Source organism: Lithobates pipiens, unplaced genomic scaffold (assembly GCF_037356315.1).
Source record: "Lithobates pipiens isolate NorthernLeopardFrog02 unplaced genomic scaffold, aLitPip1_a1.2 Scaffold_18, whole genome shotgun sequence".
In the NCBI taxonomy this organism is placed as follows: domain Eukaryota; kingdom Metazoa; phylum Chordata; class Amphibia; order Anura; family Ranidae; genus Lithobates; species Lithobates pipiens.
Genome location: NW_027507758.1, coordinates 543,022,688 through 543,043,592, shown reverse-complemented (window position 1 = coordinate 543,043,592; position 20,905 = coordinate 543,022,688). Strand labels below are relative to the sequence as shown.

The 20,905-nt window shown below is 41.0% G+C and overlaps 1 protein-coding gene across 1 annotated transcript in view; it reads left to right on the top strand.

Moving 5' to 3' along the window:
• Positions 1 to 20,905, top strand: part of LDAH (lipid droplet associated hydrolase) — a 351,093-nt gene that overhangs the window by 150,696 nt on the left and 179,492 nt on the right. Inside the window, exon 4 of the mRNA XM_077488850.1 lies at positions 10,127 to 10,290. Within this exon, the coding sequence (XP_077344976.1) occupies positions 10,127 to 10,290 (164 nt within the window). The remainder of the gene's footprint in view (positions 1 to 10,126; positions 10,291 to 20,905) is intronic.

The following is a 20,905-nucleotide window of genomic DNA, read 5'->3' as shown; positions in this document are numbered from 1 at the left end:
TGTCAAAAGTGATTTTAGACCAACTAGAAAACAGCGATAATAAATTATAATCACTTGCAGAATTGAGTGATAGCGATTTGTGGGAAAATTCGTCATCAAACACTAAATCTAATGACAGCACCAATTCTGCAAATGAGCAAATGTCAGTGTTTTTGGATTTGATTACATTATGTAATAATTTTTATTATTATTTATTATATTATAAACTTTATCATACCCGGGATGTCTGCTAGACTCTGGTTTGAACAGATTTAAGAGAGTTATTCCTAAGAATTACAGGACTACAACATAAATCGCCAAATTTCCATGCAAAATAATTGTACCGCTTTCAGCACCTAAAACCAGAACTAATCATACCGCCAGGGAGGTTAATGGTGCCTCCGCTGATCTCCAAGTTACTACTGGATACCGTAAAGATTTGCCAGCCATCGGTTGGAACCACAGCATGCCAAGGGGGACCAGACATCTGACACTGCCGACAGTATTTTGGATATTGGGGATTCTTCATTTGGCTTAGCTCTTCAATGGAGAAAAGATCAGAGAGTGCAGTGCAGTATAACATTTCTTCATATATGGAGACTTTTAATTGTCATTTTGGGGTCCGAGTCAGTAAAATACCCCTGAAAATGTATGATCAGGAAGGAATTTTATTGCAGAAAAGACATGCTATGTCTCTTCTGCAAAAAATTGATAAAATCTTATCTTCTTCTTCACAGAATGCTTTAGAATGTGCATGTGCAATAGTTTAGTTATGTTATCCTGGCCTGGACAGGCAAGATGGCCAAAGGCTCTAAACTTTGAATAAGCGGGGGAGAAAATAGCAGCTCTGGAGAGGAAGTTTGTGGACTTTGCATCGCTGAAAGGAAGGTTAGTAATGAAAGGCTTAGTTCCGCTTTAAAGGTATCCTCCAGTCACAGGGAGTGCAGTCTCCCCACTTAGGGTTTTAGCTTTAATTCAGCATTAGTCCACCCACTCTATGAATTTTTTTTTTTTTTTAAATATGTATTTCCAATATAAACAAAGAAAATGCGGCGCACAAAGCAAAAAATATAAACGCATTTAAAGTAACGCATTTATGTGTAAAAGTCCAAAACAGGTACTGAAAGTTCAGTGAATCCACAACAGATCTCCCTCCACCTCATTCAGCAGAGATAAGGATAGTAGGGGTCCCATCACCATCACCCAACACGACAGACCCTTACCATCAGTGCAACGATAATGCACTGTAGAGCAGTCTGTCCAGGTCCCACGTTAAGCCAGGCTCTGTTGTCCACTAATAGGTCAGGTTTTATGTATTACCTTTGGGAGAGGCAGACTAGAATACGGCAATCACTGAGCAGCAAATTACATCACCTGTGATGTATTTCAGTTATCTTGCAAACCTGGCCTGTTAGTGGGCCCTGAGGACAGGGTTGATGACCACTGGCCTAGCAGTTCAAAAGTCCTTTTGGAAACTTTTTGGTGGCTTCTTCTCGGGTCCCTCACCGGTGCTTTTGGCACCTTTCCCCTGCCAAGTGCCCCCAGAGCAAGCAGCTTCCAAGCAGGCTCATTCCCAAGCTAAGGCTCTGTGTGTACATTCACACACACAGCCGTGGCTCGGCCCTGCCCGCTCTCTCTCCTCATTAGCTCAATGGCTGTGATTGGCAGCAGTGGGAGCCAGTGGGTCCCCCTGCTATCTCAGCCAGTGAGAAGGAAGAGTGCCCGGAGAGTCGAGGCTCTTGTGGCACGGTGCTGGATGGAGATGGGGCTCAGGTGAGTACTGTGGGGGGCAGAAGGAGCTGCTGCACAAAGGAGTTTTTTTACCTCCATGCATAGAATGCATGAAGGTAAAAAAAACTTGAACCTTTATAACCACTTTAAGTGCAAATATATCTCTCTGTAGCTGCAGGATTTCCTACTTTTTCCTGTGTGACTTGCCCCGTGAATCAAAGTAGCACATCTGCAACAGTCCAGATGACCACGTTTCGGAAGCTTCCTTATTGGAGAGCTACAACTGTTGAAAAATCTTCTGCATCCATCCCATTTTCATTAGTGTTGCATGCCTGGTTCCCCACTGTGCACTGTGAGGGAATAGGCATTCGACGGCCCTGAAAATGTGTTGGATGCTGGCGTTTCTTCACTGTAGCCTAGTTTGCTGATCAAGAGATTGAAGATCCAAGGTGTGGGTGGATGGTTCCCTTTCTTTCATAGATAGCTCCTATTTTAGTTTTAATATGTGGCAACAGAGTTGCTTTAACACCTTTCTTCTGTCTTCGGGTGGGTAGTTCAGAAATTTCCAACAAGTTGAATTGTTTATGGAAGTTATCACGATAACTTATCACAGTTGCAAGCGCTTATTATCACCCCCTTAGGAAAGACCTAGATGGACCATATTGCAGCCAAGCTTCAAATTTTATGGCCAACCTTATTTACGCTCAAAGTGGGTTTCCATTGTATTATTATATGTCCCTTTGTTTCTCAGCCAGTTGGATTGTTGTCTATTGTGTACATGCCTATGTGCGATGAAAATAGTACAAGGAAGGACAACGTGTTAGCCAACGGGAGTTTCAGAGGTTTTGGAACATAATATAATATAGAAAAGAAGATCCCCTTTGGCTAAACAGCCTCTTATCTCATTTATTAGTGTCTGCATGTGTTTCACTGTCCGTTCCAAACTCTGTTCAAAAGAAGGCATTCCGCGACCTCTGCCAGAACTGGAGAGGCGAATTGCACTGGGACAATGTTTTATTTTGTTCTATTTGTATTTTGTATATGACTTGTTGCATTTTCGTCGCTATTACTCTCGAATCCTGAAAGGCTGAGAGATTTATTAAGTATTATGCGCCGGGAACAGAAAGGTTGCTTTAGGTAATTTAAAACACGTTAACAGTAGACATAAAATAAAATAACACACTCGGTGTTAAACATATTAGTTCTGTTTACATTAAGTATTATTCAATTTTTATAAAGTGATGTGGAGATGTTGCGCAGATGAATAAACACAGTTCGAGAAAATATATTATCTGTCATTGAGATACTCAAAGCCCAAAACCTGGTGATGTTAGTTTATATTCTAGGCGATGCATTCCGAGCAGGGACTGTGCTCAAGTGACCTTTTGTTGTACAGCGGGAAAGAATCACATTGCGTTAATGGAGTGACAGCTTCATCTAGAAAGGTCTTTTTTTTTAAAGCACAAGTTTATAATATTTTTTATATGTACCCATTTTTTACCCTTCTGTCCTCCTTTTCACAAATTGTAATTTTTCTGTTATTGTGATCCCACTTACAATTTTACAGGGGGTCCCGTACACACAGAGGAAATCCTTGAGTGGCTACCACTTATCCATTGTCTACCATGGTGCAAATTACGTATACAGTAGAACAGGATAGCAATGCATGCAGGCTTTATTTCTGTAATTTCGTTGTTAATTAATGGGGGGGGGGGGGGGCAACCATATTGCAGTACAAGGTCTGCTTTAAGTACAGTTGTTACATTCCTCATTGCAATGTATCTAAACCCAAAACCAAAAAAATTTATATACAGTACACTATTCACAAAGTATTCAGGCCCCTTGATTTTTCAATTTTGTTATATTGTAGCCTAATACTACAGATGTTTATATTATTTTTTTTTCTCATTAATCTACACTCAGTACCCCATAATGACAAAGAGAAATCAGAATTTTAGAAATGTGTGCAAATGTATGAAAAAGGAAAAAATGAAATATCACATTGGCATGAGTTTTCAGACCCTTTGCAACAACACTTGAAATTTAGCTCAGGTGCCTACCATTCCATTGCTGAGATGTTTCTACACCTTAATTGGAGTCCATCTGGGGTAAATTAAATTGATTGGACATGATTTGGAAAGGTACACAGCTCCCTACAAAGGTTCTCATAGCTGACAATGTATACTGTATCAGAGCAAAAGCCATGGGGTTAACGGAACTGCCTGCAGAGCTCAGAGACAGGATTATTGGAAGGCAGATCTGGGGAAGGCTACAATAAAATTCTACTGCACTGAAGATTCCCAAGAGCACCGCTGCCTCCATAATTCTCAAATATAAGAAGTTTGGCACAACCAAGATTTTTTCCACAACTGGTCACCAGGCCAAACTGGGCAATTGGAAAAGAAGGGCCTTAGTAAGAGAGGTGACCAAGAAACCAATGGTCACTCTGACTGAGCTCCAGAGATCCTGTGTGGAGATGGGACAAAGTTCCAGAAAGACAACCATCACTGCAGCCTTCCATCTGGGCTTTATAGCAAAGTGGCTGGATGAAAGCCTCTCTTCAGTGCACAACACATGAAAGCCTGCTTGGAGTTTGCAAAAAAGCACCTGAAGGACTCTCAGACTGTAAGGAACGAGATTCTCTGGTCTGATGAAACCAAGATTGAACTGGCTTCAATTATAAAAATTATATCTGGAGGAAACCAGGCACTGCTCTTCACCTGCCCAATACCATCCCTGCAGCGTGGTAGTGGCAGCATCCTCCTGTGGTGGTGTTTTTCAGCATCAGGGACTAGGAGACTGGTCAGGGTTGAGGGAAAGCTGAATGGAGCAAAGTACAGAGATATCCTCAGTGAAAACCTGTTCCACGGTGCTTAGGACCTCAGGCTGGGCTGAAGCTTCACCTTCCAACTTGACAATGATCTTAAAGTGGAGCTCCACCAAAAAGGGTAAGCCATGCATGTTTGCAACCTCCACTGCCACATTTGACACTTTTTGGGGGGAGTGGGAACCTGGTTGTGACAAGTACGCACACCCATTTTCGTCTCAGATCGCTGTGGCAAACTGAGCCGGAATCACCCCCCTCCTTCCCCCACATTCTTCTGGGACACATCAGAGACCCATAAGACTATGGGACCATTCACGAGGATGGTCCCCATCCAACCCGACTGAGCTTGAGAGGATTTGCAAAGAAGAATGGCAGAAAATCCCCCAATCCAGGTGTGCAAAGCATCATACCCAAAAACACCAGAGACTGTAATTTCTGCCAATGGGGCTTCAACAAAGTACTGAGTAAAAGGTCTGGATACATAAATACTTAAAGGATCTGAATACTAAACCCATAACAGTAAAATTAGTCTGCATATGCAGTAAAGCATGGTTGTTATACTCACTGTGGAACCTAAGGGGTTAATCCTCCACATTGTGTAAAAAGACTGTTTGATCCTATCTTCTCTAATCCTCCCTTCTTCCACTATCCCCAAACACTCTCCTGATAGAACAGAACACATGCACAGTTTGGTGGGTATTGCTAAAGTTTTTTTTTTTCCTTGTGAGGGTGCATGTGATCAGCACAGGGTCAATCAGCACTGTCCAGACAGAGGGTCCAGGGGTCTTGCAGCCTCATAGGGCAGTCAGAATAGAATGAAAACTCCTCCTACAAGCTTTACTCAAACACTGATAGAAGTCACACGACTGCTCTAACTGCATATAATATCTACTAAAATAATTCCATTTCCATGTTCTGTGTACTGTGGGAGACCAAATATAGTGAATGCAGGGTCCTGGGTTTAGTAACACTTTAAATGCATTTGAGATATATATATATATATATATATATATATATATATATATATATATATATATATATATATATATATATACATACATATATATATATATATATATATATATATATATATATACATATATATATATATATATATATATATCAATCAGTATATAGACTTCAAGTGTGGGCATAGGGTACTTGCTGACCATCATTTTGGACATATATATGTAACATTTTAAAAAAAAATATATTTACAGGCATTTCTAACATTCTGTTTTCACTTTGTCATTATGGAGTAATGAGTTAATGAGAAAAAAATGAGCTTAAAGCGGAGGTCCACCCTAAAATGGACCTTCCGCTCATCGGAATCCCTCATTGGATAATCCAGGTAACTGCATCCACTTCCGGGATAGCTCTCTGCGGAAAGGGGCGTAGATTACGCCCCTTTCCGCAAGTGCCCGCCCCCTTCTGCAAGTGCCCCGCTGCCTGCTGGGAAACACACGGATCCCAGAGGCAGCGGGGACCGTCCTTATTGCACAGCGCGACTTGCGCATTCGCAGTAGGGAACCGAGAAATGAAGCCGAAAGGCTCCATTTCCTGATTCCCATACCCAAGATGGCGGCGGCAGCACTCGAGAGACGATCTACAGATCGGCTTCGGGTGCCGACATCGCGGGCACGCTGGACAGGTAAGTGTCACTATTTTAAAAGTCAGCAGCTGCAGTATTTGTAGCTGCTGGCTTTTAAAAAAAAAAAAAAAACGCGGAGTCCCGGCGGACTCCCGCTTTAAACAACTGTAGTATCAGGCAGCAACATAATAAAAAAAATTTTTTTTTAGAATAACAATTTGATTTGGTAACACTGACAAATGTCTTACTGATTTGAAGAGGAAGTAAACCCTGATGGGTGTTACTTCCTCTTTGTCTCCCTGCAAAGGTAAAGCATAATGCATAGTAGCCCGACTTACCTGACACAGGAGCCAGCGGGCGTGCATCTTCCTTCCAGGTATCGCTGCTCCGGCCACTCACAGTGCCGGAGCAGCGATGACGTCACTCCCGCGCAACGGCATATTGCCCGTTAGCATGCCGCTAACGGCTATGGTGTGCGCCGTAGACAGCTGTGACTGTCTTTTAGTAAATATCTCCTAAACCGTATAGGTTTAGGAGATATTTCTTGGACCTACAAGTAAGCCTTAATCTAGGCTTACCTGTAGGTCAAAGTGGTTTGTAAGAGTTTACAACCACTTTAAGTAAATTTTATTGATGGTCCCATTTTGGACCTAAGGTCTTATCTCACAAATGCTCTTCTGGAAAAATGATCAAACATTCCCATAGACACACTCCTAAACCTTGTGAACAGCCTTCCCAGAAGAGTTGAAGCTGTTATAGCTACAAAGGGAGGGCCAACCTAATATTGAACCCTACGAACTAAGACTGGGATGTCATTAAAGTTCATCAGTGACCTCATTGCCATGTTCAAGAAACCAGTGTATTTATTACAGAATGAAGCATCCATGGTCCAGCAGCTGTTTTGGTGGCAAATACACTGCATAGTACGATACACTGTATTACTGCAGAGGTCCTGGCAACCAAGCAGCAGATGGACTATGAACAGCCTGAGATGGATGCCTTATCCTGCAATTAATACATCACCAAGTTTCTTCATTTGACACACTGTGCCAGCAGAACTGAGAGAACCTGAATTAGCTGTAAGCAGGATGATCTCTGCATAGTTCATTGCTTTCAAATGTATCCAAATCTGACTTCATTTTTTTTTTTGTAGCGTAGGTTTAACTTTAGCCCCATCTCTGCTGTCTACTTCACGGCAGCCAGACATCTGATTCAAGGATGTTGTTGTTGTTTCTTTTGTTTTTTATGTTGCCAGCTGACAGATTTTAATTTTTTTTTACTTATCCAATGAAACATACTGTCTTGGAAAATTCATTAAAGACATATCTAAAAAAAAATTTTTTTTTTTTTTTGTGAAAGCAGAGATTAGAATTTAGAATTCATGCTTGATTTAACTGTTTTAATGCTGGTTTGTAATGAGAAATTCATTAACCCCTACCAACCCACTTTGCAAGGATTGGCGATCACTGCCATAGTGGTCACGTGATCAGAACCCGATTCCGCTGGCTCACCATCTTTAGCTGTCTGTAACAGCTTGGTCTTTGCACTGAGAGCGCACTCTCTGCACGTAAACAGCAGCCACCCAGCAATCTATATGTGCAGCAGGTTGGCATTGAAGCCCATCCCTTTGCCATATGTGGTCTTTGAAGCCCATCCCTTTGCCATATGTTTCGGTGCGCTGTAAAGGGATTAAAGCTCAAGTTTAGGTGTGCATAGTTTTGCAGGGTCACATTGGTCCAAGTTGGACTAATGTAAGTATGCATTTGGCATAGCTGAAATCACTGTAGTGGGCACTGCTAATACAGCGATTGCTGCTGGCTTCTGTTACATGCAGCTGTCCTACTGCACAGTAAACACAAGGTCACTTTCTTGACATGGGCACCATTCAGAGAACACTTTGCACTTTCTCATTGAAAGCAAAGCATTCTCTGATTAGATGAGGTGGTGGTTGTGACGTCACCACCCTGTTGCTCTACCTGTCCAATCAGAAAATTCCTTGCATTCACCAAGAAAATGAAAAATGTGCCCTTGCGCAGTGAGTGACCCCTTCTTCATAATGCAGAGGGGCAGCCGCTTGGCAAAGGACCATTAAGCTAGTAGCAATCACTGCAGTAGCAGTACCTACTACAGTGATTTCCAGCTTCCATGCAGATATTCCACATATGACATATGCACACTTACATTGGTCCAAGCTGTAAATTTGCAAAAGAAAAAATGCATACCTGAACTTCAGCTTTAAATCTGAACTCATTTAAATGTTTTCCTTAATAGCCACAAAGTATGTATATCCACTCTTTATGCCCCAAATGCCCCTGCAAACCCAGGTATTACCTTGCTAATATATTGGTGATATCATCACTGTGCTGCACAGAAACTGTGAAGAGAGGACTGTGAGAGGGGCCCAGAGGTTCCACCTAGTAAAGCTGTCTGCAGAAAACTACAGGTGGGGGTGGAGACAAGACCAGTCACCCTGCACAAGAAGAGAGAACTGCAGTGACTGGTCTTTACTGTAGGAAGCTCCTGCACAGAGGTAAAGTCTCACACTGGATTTCTACACAAATCTGGAAGAAATGCACAAAACACACCAAGACTAAAGTGATAATACAGGCATACTTCACTTTTAAGTACACAATGGGGTTTATTTACTAAACCTGGAAAGTGCAAAATCAGGCTCACTTCTGCATAGAAAACAATGAGCTTCTAACCCCAGCTTGTTCAATTAAGCTTTTGTAATAAAACCTGGTAGCTCATTGGTTTCTATGCAGAAGTGAGCCTGATTTCGCACTTTCCAGCTTTATTAAATAAACCCCATTGTGTACTTAAAAGTGGGGTATGCCTGTACATATGACTCTTGTATTTAGACAATATTTGCTAATCAGAGTTCAGCTATAAAAGGTATTATGCAACCACAATAAGAACCACACAGTTCCTATTAAACAGAAAGTGTTACTAAACCCACAACAGTAAAATCAGTCTGTATATGCAGTAAAGCATGCGTGTTATACTCACTATGGAACCAAAAGGGTTAATCTTCTGCATTGTGTAAAAAGGCTGTTTGACCCTGTCTTCTCTGATCCTCCCCTTCTTCCACAGTCCCCAATCCATCTGCTCATAGAATAGAGCCTTGGGGGCACTCTGCACATGCTCAGTTTGGTATGTATTGCACAGGGCCAATCGGCACTGTCCAGACAGAGGACCAGGGGTCATGCAGACTCATATGATGGTCAGCGTAGAATGAAAACGCCTTCTACAAGCTTTAACCAGTCACTGATAGAAGTCACAAGACTGCTATATACTGCTGATGAGAAAAAGTATTTAGCAGTTTATATTTACTAAAATAAATTGCATTTCCATGTTCTGTGTACTTTGGGAGACCAGATATAGTGAATGCAGGATCCGGGATTTAGTAACACTTTAACATATGAATTTATGATCCACGGGTAATTTTCTTTGTTTGTTCCTAGTATATGTGTATACTTGATGTCATCTTTCTGTTGCATAGCATCAAGAACAGTTTTCCATTTATAATTTTTGCTTATTTCTTATTAGACAAAAAAAAAATTAAAAATGAACGTATAAAGTTAAAATGTATTTATGGTCAAAATGTAAAATAATATATTCTTGTCCACATTTATTTCAATCATTTCTAGCTTACTCCTATTATTCGGAATGATCTTTAAGTTTGTAAACTTTGTTTGTGAAGCAGTGATTATTCCCGAAGGCAGGGGCTTCTGCTGTGTTCTCTTTAGATAACCCATAGTCCTTTATGAATCTTTTACCATTTATTAAATGTAACTTTGTAAAACATTGTATTTACATGGTGAAAAATAAATAAAAAATAATAATTATTATATAAATCAAAACATCAGTTTAAAACGTATAAACCTTAAACAAACTTATAATAAAATGAACCCCTATACATTATGGTTCCCCTATAAATATAAGCGTTTGCATTATTTGACAATTCTTGTTTAATTAACATTCATTTTAATTCACAGACTCGGTCCAGACAGAAGATGTGTTTGGCCTTAGTGGACAAATCGAACATAAGCTGTCTTTCCTGCAGGAGAATGTTCCAGCTGACATGAAACTGATTCTTATTGGTCATTCCATTGGATGCTTTACCATATTGGAGATGATGAAGCGATTACCTGGTCTTAAGGTAAGTCACTAGCTTTGGAAGAAGTCCACCTAAAAAAAAGAGGGAGAGTTTTTTTAATGTTTTTTGTTAAACCTTGGGTTTTATAAAGTGTTCTAAAGCTAAACTTTTTTTTTTTTTTAGTTTTGAGTAGAACAGAGAATAGTTAAAACCCCTGTCCATTTTTTATTTTTGCTATTTGTGTACCATTGGAATTCATTTTTTTTACCCATAGACAGTAAGAGAAAACTTCTTACAAAATAAGGAAAACAAATGCCCTCATTGGAAGACATTTCCTCTACTCCTGTTTTAGTGACAACTGACAATTTTTCCTCACTTTCAGCCCCATTGACAATAAATACTGTTCTTTATGCCAGGAAACTGGAGATTGTCCATAGCAATCAAAAAATGTCAGTTTACATCAAAAGTGGTTATAGAGCAGCTAGAAAACAGCGATAATAAATCACTCGCAGAATTGAGGGATAGTAATTTGTTGGGAAATTCGTCATCAAACACTAAAAGTAATGACAGCGACAATTCTGCAACTCAGCATATTTCAGTGTTTTTGATTTGATTACATTATTGAATAATTTTTATATTATTATTTGTTATATGTATATGTCTCCAGACCTAAACCCTATTGAGCATCTGTGGGGCATTCTCAACTGGAAAGTGGAGGAGTGCACAGGTCTCTAACATCCACCAGCTCTGTGATGTCATCATGGAGGAGTGGAAGAGGACTTCAGTGGCAACCTGTGAAGCTCTGGTGAACTCCATGCCCAAGAGGGTTAAGGCTTCACCCACTTAGGGGTGTACTCACTCTTGTTGCCAGTGGTTTAGACATTAATGGCTGTGTGATGAGTTATTTTGAGGGGACAGCAAATTTACACTGTTACTACAGAATACCTGCTCTCCTATATATCCTAGCGCTCCATCTGCAGCAGTCAGCCGTAGGTTCAACTACCTTGCGGCGCACTCCAGACCCCAAAAGGGTGCATCTGTCACCTGGACTCAGGTGATCTGACACAAAAGACCTGCGTAAAAAGGTAATGAAACTTTACAAAGATGGAAAAGGATATAAAAAGATATCCAAAGCCTTGAATATGCCAGTCAGTACTGTTCAATCACTTAATAAAAAGTGGAAAATTTGAGGATCTCTTGATACCAAGCCAAGGTCAGGTAGATCAAATTTACATTGTTATACAAGCTGTACACTCTCTACTGTACATTGTAGCAAAGTGTAATTTATTCCGTGTTGTCACATAATAATCGGACACTTTTGACACTTTTTTTGGGACCACATTTATACAGCAATCAGAGCTATAAAGAGCCACTGATTACTGTGTAAAGGCCAGTTCACACCTGATGCAGTTCCATGCAGTTCCATTTTTATGCACCAATACAGTCAGTTTCCAGTCAGTTTCTGCCCCAGAAACTGACTGCATGGTGTGAACTAGAGCCATTGGAATACATGGAAAACACTGTGCATGCATTTTTAGTGCAGAAAAAAAAGCGCATGGAACTAAACGGAACTGCGTCTGGTTTAAACTGGCCCTAAATGTCGCTGGCAGGGAGGGGGTTAACACTAGGGGGTGATCAAGGGGTTAACTGTGTTCCCTATGAGTGTTTCTAACTGTGGGGGGGTGGGCTTACTGGGACATAACAGCGATCACTGTTCCCAACCACTGGGAACAGTAGATCCCTGTCATGTCTCCTGTCAGAATGAGGAAATGCCTTGTTTGCATTTCCCCGTTCTGCCTGTATACGAGGCAATCACGGGCCGTCAGAGGACACCGAGTCCTCCTGACCCACGAGCATGCCCGCAAGTGAGCCTAAGCAAACCGCTGTACACCTATGGTGATTCGTGCAGGAGAGCCATTGTGCCACCGTCAAATGGTGGATGGTCTTTAACAACTTAACAACCGGCCCATAGCCGAATCACAGCTACAGGGTGGTTCGATAACACTGAGTGGAACCTGTCCTGTTAAACCACTGTATGGTTTTGGCCACTGTGCTGCAGCTCAGTTTCAGGGTCTTGGCAATCTTCTTATAGCCTAGGCCATCTCTATGTAGAGCAACAATTATTTTTTTCAGATCCTCAGAGAGTTCTTTGCCATGAGATGCCATGGTGAACTTCCAGTGACCAGTATTAGAGTGATAGCACCAAATTTAACACACCTGCTCCCCATTCACACCTGAGACCTTGTAACACTAACGAGTCACATGTCACCGGGGAGGAAAAATGGCTAATTGGGCCCAATTTGGACATTTTCACTTACGGGTGTACTTTTGTTGCCAGAGGTTTAGACATTAATGGCTGTGTGTTGAGTTATTTTGAGGGAACAGCAAATTTACACTGTTCTACAAGCTGTACACTCACTACTTTACATTGTAGCAAAGTGTCATTTCTTCAGTGTTGTTACATGAAAAGATATTATAAAATATTTACAAAAATGTGAGAGGTGTACTCACTTTTGTGCGATACTGTATCTACAGTGGATATAAAAAGTCTACTCACCCCTGTTAAAATATCAGATTTCTGTGATGTAAAAAAATTACACAAAGATAAATCATTTCAGAACTTTCTCCACCTTTAACCGCTTTATACTGCGGCAGGTTGGCACGTTCCCGCGAGCCGTCGTAGCTGTACGTACGTTGGCCCTTTAAGCAGGGATAGCAGGCGCTCGCATGCGCCCGCTGAACTGCGGAGGAACCGATGCGCGTGGCCGGTCACACTGGCTGATAGTACTTGTAGTCCGCCACGTGGGCAGAATTGAATAAGATCCCCTGCCTACTGTCACACTTATGCCCTGTATACACGATCGGAAATTCAGCAAGTAAAAGACTGATGAGAGCTTTTGGTCGGAAAATGCGACTGTGTGTATGCTCCATCGGACTTTTACTGGCTGAATTCCCGCCAGCAAAAGATTGAGAGCTGGTTCTCAATTTTTCGGTCGGAAAAAGTTCCGATCGGAAATTCCGATGTGCAAAATTTCTACGCATGCTCGGAAACAATTCGACACATGCTTGGAAGCATTGAACTTCTCGGCTCGTCAGAGTGTTGTAAGTCACCGCGTTTTTGATGGTCGAAAGTTCAGCAAACTTTTGTGTGACCGTGTGTATGCAAGCCAAGCTTAAGCGAAATTCCTTTGAAAAAAACGCTTGTGTGTACGGGGCATAAGAGAATCGGGGTTAGAGGGGGCAGGAGATGGAACACGTTTCATGTTCCACCCTAAATACTGGTGGAAAGTGTAACTTGTTCCAGAAGTTGAACTTATCCTTTTAAATGGCATCAGGTCTCAACAGCTCCTGTGGGTCCCAGTTGGTATGTAGGCTAATATTGCTGGCTGCCAGGGCCCAGGAGCTGATACAATTAGCTTGTGAGCTTCTAAGCTTCCTACACAGCCTTCAATAGGAGCGCTTGTAGCAGATCCGGTAAATACAATGCTTAATAAAATAAAAAAATGATTTGTATTTAGGTAGGTAATATATGAACATGTACATTTTAATATGTTTCCAGTAGTTGGCACAGTATACAGTATATCCAAGAGAAAATGGGCCCAGGTGCTCAGAAAATCCTAAAGTATATATAATACAGTAGATAAGGCGGGACTCGTGGGCCTTGAATGGTGAGCACTTGATGATGAGGTTTATTTTGAAGTTTCACCAAAGCACAAGGTCCGGAGGAGGACAAGCTCATCACTGAGTGCTCATCTCTTTCACTTGATGATTTAAATAACAATTGTATAAACTATGTAAGTGTTAAGCCTCATACACACGATAGGACTTTGTACAAACTTTCCCGTGGATTTTTGTACAAAGGGCGTCGGCCCTGAACTTGTATTGCATACACACGGCAGGACTTTTTCAGCCAACTTTCACCAAATCATGTGTTTTTTCTGCTCTTTTCCGCCACCTTTGGTCAACTTCTGTATTGTTGTCTGATCTTTTGCATTGGTTCTGAGCATGCCTGTTTGTACTTTGTACAAAAGTCCTATGGTTTTCTGTACACACGATCAGACTTTGCTCCATCTGACTTTTGTTGCCAGAAAGTTTGTCCGTTCGCACAGCCAACAAAAGTCAGATGAAAACCAAAAAAGTTTGTCCGATGGAGCGTATGGGCCTTAAGATGCTCACGTAAGCTAACACAATGTCATTCAGAATGTCACATTTAAGGAAATTGAATAAGAAAATTGTATAATCATGTATGGCCAGCCTTACCATTTTGCATTTGATATTAAAATCACACTTATGTGAAATCATTTTAGTCAAAAGATTTATATTTTGGGGTAAAAATCTGGAGCTATGCTAATATTGTAAAAGTTTTGCTGGAAAGAAGTACAGGAAAGTGCCTTTCTTTTTTCATTTTCACTTTTTCCTCCTAACTAACCACTTCAGCTCCGAAAGGTTTATCCCCCCCCCCCCCCCGGTCACGACCAGGCTATTTTTTGCAATACGGCACTGCCATAACTGAAAATTGCGCCGTTTTGCGACACTGTACCTATCCCAAAAGATTTTTTGTCCTTTTTTTCCTGCAAATAGAGCTTTGTTTTGGTGGTATTCGTGCTATATTTTGTGCTTTAAACAAAAAAAGACTGAAAAAAAAAAAAAACGATATTTTTTACTTTCAATTATAAAACACATCCAATAAAAAAAATAATAATAATTTCTTCATTAAAGTGGTTGTAAACCCTTACAACACACTTTGACCTACAGGTAAGCCTAGATTAAGGCTTACCTGTAGGTCCAAGAAATATCTACACGGTTTAGGAGATATTTGCCAAAAGACAGGCGCCGCCATCAACGGCGATATGCCGCACGTGGCGGCTCCCGTGAGCATGCGCGGGAGTGACATCATCGCGGCTTTACTGAATGACAGCGGCGGAGCAGCGAGACCCACCGAGAAGATGGATGCACCGGACTACAGGGGACAGCAGTGACTTCGCTGGCTCCTGTGTCAGATAAGTGACACATAATGGACTACTATGCGATGCATAGTAGTCCATTATGCTTTACCTTTGCAGGGAATCAAAGAGGAAGTAAACTCATCAGGGTTTACTTCCTCTTTAATTCATGCCAATATGCATTCTGCTATATGTTTTTGGTATTTTTTTTTCCAATAAGCGTATATTGATTGGTTTGCACAAGTAATGGCCGCCCACACAGCCACATCATTTGTTCACAGATTCCTGTGAATAAACTACAAGTGCTGTCTTCCACCGTGGCAGATGGAGTTTTAGTTCCAAACAGAAAGCCTGTACAGAGGGCTGAAAGCCGGAGGATGTTTGTAGGAGCTCACATTGCACCCATGATCTACTGATCACAGATGCAATGTTTTCCAGGCTCATGCAGAAAATATAATAAATGCATATTTTTTTTCTGCAAAAATATGTGAATTTATTATTTTTTCTGTAAAGGTGAGCTTATCCTTTAAAATGATGCTTATGTGACCATTGTAGACCAAAAGATCGGTTGAATTTGATAGACAGGAGAAGAATGCTGTAACCCGTTGTACTGTATAAGTAGACTGGTCCAAGGAAAGTGCTCATTCACTGCTTAGTTCTTGTGTGGCTGGAGCGTTCAGAAATTGAAAACGTTTATTCCAGCTTCTCTTAACAATAGATAATATTTCATCTTAGCAGAGTGTTGTGCAACCTCTTTATTATGGCCAATAAAAGTTTAACTGCTAACTTGGATGACATATGAAGTGTAATAATCAAAAACGTGTGTTTTCGGTCTCTCTTATTTTTGCTGGAATATGGGTCCCCTCTAACATTCTGAAAAAGATATGTGTATGTTAGTAGCAGAGCTCATGATTTTATTTTTTTCCTATCCTATGGAGCTCGGCTAAGCGGCTGTCATTGCATCTCACTGGAGGGATGTACAGTACAAGCCTTCGTATAATTACAGTTGAAGAGTTCACAATTCTATAAAAAGCTGAGAAACACAGATCGTTTTTCTAGACAATAGTTCACTGTTGGCTGTTAAGAGATGACTTAAAGACGATTAACATAGTTAACATATTTAAAATGTAACATCTTTAATATTAATCTGTAACTCTCTTTATAGGGTATTCTGTTCCCAGCTGCCTAGGTGCATTGTATACATCCTATGTTACTCCTATTGCAGGCTGAAGTTAGAAAAGGAGCCTATGTTGGGTTGGACAATATTCACCGTGAGCCAGGGTGACCCAGGCTCCACATCGTCTCTCTTTATCTCGGGTGAAAATTCCCCTCCATCAGAGAATGGTAATGCTGCACCACACCTGCATAGACTGGCCAGCTGCAAGTGACCTTTTTTTAGCGGCCATTCACACTTAGCGTGAGCATATTTAGGCGATTTCGAGATTTTTTTTCTTTGGACGTTTTTACGTGCAACTCGTAGTACAGGAGCAGAGATCCTACGTCTTTGGCCCCCATATACTTTTAAATGTGAGTGCCTGAAAAAATATAGTTTTCAAGCATTTTTAGGGACTCCGTACACACATAATTTTCCCAAAAAGAAGTTTATGTACTTTACTGAGCTTCATGTGACAGTCAACAAGTGCCACAGTACTCAGGAGTGAAGAAGCCCATTGAGAATAATGAGAGTCTTCATCTTGAGCATAGTCAGGCTTCTGCGGCTAAAGGGTACACTCATCCTAATGCCACGTACACACGATCGGAATTTCGGCAGCAAAAGACTGATGAGAGCTTTCATCGGAAAATGTGACCGTGTGTACGCTCCATCCGAATTTAGCTGGCCGAATTCCCACCAGCAAAAAATTTGATAACATGTTCTCAATTTTCCTGATGGAAATTCTGATCGCGTGTATGCAATTCCGACACGCAAAAACTCATGCATGCTCAGATTCAACTACGAGATGGAAGCTATTGGCTACTAGGTATTGAACTTCCTTTTTCTAGTCCCGTCATACGTGTTGCACGGCACCGCGTTCTTGTCGGTCGGAATTTGGTGTGACCGTGTGTATGCGAGACAGCTTGAGCAGAATTCCGTCGGAATTCAGACGGGAAAACCATCAGAGCTTTTTCCGACGAGAATTCCGATCGTGTGTACGTGGCATAAGATGTGGCTTTCTATACAACCCACATAAACATACAAAAAACTCCACTCAAATACATATCGGAATTCTGCACCACTACTACGTGGTGCTCCAACCAAGGGACATTTACATATACTGGATATGATAAAAGCATTTCTCTGTTAAAGGTCAATTGCACCTTTCTGTATTGTTACTGTAATGATGTTAAAGGGTAACTCCACTTTCGTAAAAAATAGCAAATAAATAAAAAAATATTGCATATACAATTGTGACACAAGTCATATTGTAATGGAATGTTATTAAAAATTACTTTTTCTTTTCAAACTGCAGCTCTGTAATTTTGTGTAAAGAGAAATGCAATATGGCTACCTGAGGGTGTTTTGTACACAGAATGTGTTTGGAACGCCCCCCCAGAATCATAATTTCTTGCTTGTGTGATTGGCTCACTGATTTTCCCAGAAGTCTACACCAGTGGTGGCTGGTGCTAAACTATTTTTTGAGGGGGAGGCGGCAAACAACCCCCCCAAGTTCACACTCAACCAACGCCCAAACCTCCCCCCCCCCACGGTCGTGGCGCAGTGGCTTCCTCGTATTCTCATCCTGGCCAACCCAATCTTCCCCTCCTATCCTGATTGGCCAGGAGGAGAAGCTGGTAGACATTAACAAATGTGGATTCACTAGTGTCACAAGTAGGTCGGATCAAGCCCAACCCTTTTCAAGCCAATTAGAGCCTTGGCCTCTAATAATGTGGCTTGTAAATAAAAAACCTCATAGAAACCTATAAGTTTGGTGCCCCACATGCATACTAGGGGGGTTGCACACTTTATGGACTGGCCACTCCTGGTCTATGCTTAGATACAAGTCAGATTTCAGGCATTCCCTGCAAATTTTTTTTTAATTTTTGGCAAGATACTTCCAGTAGCAAATCACATCTAAAGGGATGCAGGCCCAGCAATTTTCCTCATTAGAGCCCTGCAGGTGCAGCAGCTGATTGATGATTATGAAACCACACCCATACAGTGTTTTGTTTTTTTCCAGAATAATAAAAGGTAGGAATATGCAACAATGTTTGTTAAAATCTTTGCAATGCACATAGAACACCCAGAGGGGAATGTTTTTTCCTCAACAAGAGTAAGTAAAGTTACTCTTTAAGGGTTGCCTTAAACCGTAATAAAACTTTTTATATATTTTTTTAAAACTATTTGCTGCAGCAAGGGCTAAAATTCCTTCTGCTAGCAGGATGTTATAGAACCGGACCTTCATTTAACACAGATCGCAGTGGTCCAGGTCTGCAGTGGTCTGACCCTCACCATGCACGGTGCTCCAACCAATAGGGCTCCTGTGATTGGAGCACTGGTCAGAGGGTGTGTCAGAAAGGTGGCGTAGCAGAAGCTTTTATGAAAAATAAATGTAATAGCAGGCATCTTGTGATGTCAGCTCTTAGAACGGACTTTTAAAAGTTTAAAATGGAGTAGAAATTCACTTTAAACATCTAAAATACTGGGGATACCAATTCTGTTCAATAGTGGTTTACCTTCATCTGTCTGTTTAGGGCACATGTACATTAGGGCTGTGTGCATGTATTAGCTGTATCTGGGTTGCTGTTTTCCCACTCATTTTGTTTATTTACTACTTGATCATTTATTTTTTTTCTACTTTTGTGTAAGCTTATATTTTATTTTATTTAATTTATTTTATTTTATATTTTATTTGTCAAAAGGGGACTTGTGATCCACTCTGTGACATTATACACAAGTCTTCATCAGAAAGTGACAGGTCTACCTACAGGAGGCGTCAAGGATCTAAACTGACAACTAATGCATCCTTCCTGTGTTGTACAATAGATATTGGGGACAAAGCATCCCAATCCCCTCCTCACCTGATGCTGGCACCCTAAGCAAGAACCCTGAAGTGTTCACGAACAAGCGCTTCAAGTATTAAATCATCCCAAAGGAGATCAGTGAACATGTCACAAAAATCTTTCAGTCAATCATCCTGAAACCTCTCAAAAATAAAGTGACTGAGATGACCAAGGGATGCCAGCCCGCTCTGTGTTCCGAGCCTCTATTTCGAAGACCCTGAGATGGTCAGTCATGGAAACCCTTACAAGTTTTAACTCTTCCTTATTCTATTTAAACTTTGGAACCAATAAAGCATACTTGCACATTATGGCAAACTTACCTCCTCGTGTGTCCTACTACAGCAGCATGAGGTCCACACTTTCTTTAGTTGCTCCAGCTATGACCATCTTCTTTCCTCCTTCTCAATCCAGCGTCTTCTCTCTTTGGCCATTGAGCGGCCACTGACATGCGCTAGAGTTAGTGTCCCAGCACCTGGCTTCATTCCCAGCATCTGTATCTTACATCAAAAAACTTCTATTAGAATAGTAACAGCCAACTGAGACCTAACTGGTTTCTATGGAAAACAGATAACCATTGCTACTTTCAATGCCATATGTTTGCCTTCGGTGTCTTGAGGCAGCTCTCCCTACTACACACCTCAAGTATTATTACCGAAAAGACATATCTTTTATTTCTATTTGTTGTGGAGCTCGGTCGCTGGGTGGATATTCACCAGCCCTGCTGACGTGCGAGGTAAACCCACATTCTTCATATGTGGGATGACTGAGGCTGAGATACTTCATTAAAAGGTTCTATATTGGATGGTGCTGTGGAAGAACACAGTGAGTTCATTGAGGAACACAAAGGAGTATTGAAGAAATATCAGTCTGGATGTGAAAAGTCATTGTGTTATTTTAGCACCTTCTAAATTACAGAAAATTCTTGTGTGCAAGGCACTCCTACAACAGCAGAAATAGTAGAACTCATTCCTCTTTCCACCAGGAATGCATACTGTATGTCCTGACCTTTGTAGAATATAGTGCAGGATTTCTAATCATTCTTCATCCATAGTGATAGGTTAGGTTTCCATGACCATTCACGGGTTGATTTACTGGCAAAGGTATGAGCAATTAGGCTTCATACTCTTTATAGTATAAATATCTTTATAGTATAACTATATCTAGATAGCAGACTTTTAAAAGCTAGCTCCAACAAAAGCGAAAATAATTACATTTTGGTTGAATGGAGGTTGATTGTATGCATGTAAAGTATACAGGTACAGTATATTCTATATTGATTATTTGATTGATTTTATTATGCTTCACAAAGAATATTGAAGCACATTGATGTCTAACGCATGAAGAAATTCACAGACCAGTGTTCCTTCTATATTCATACGCAGGCAGTAGAGCCACTAGAAGAGGAACTGAATTGTAGAAGTTGTGCCTAAAAAAAAAACAAGCAACGAGCAAAGGACTGCTATTTCCAGTATTGCATGCAGACCGTTCCACATTACTGGCATACCATGCCTTGTTCTGAACTGTTTTTCTGTGTGGACACCACAGTAGTGACATCAGTAATATCGCTCTTAGTCTGCTAATACAAGCACTCAGAAGCAGCAGTACCTCAGATTTCACACTGCAGATATACAGCACTCACATATGGGAAGGGCACTGCTGTTATTTTTTAGTAGGAATTCCAGGCAAAAGTTAGAAGTTTGTGGGTACTGCTTAACATTTATATGATGTTCCCTATA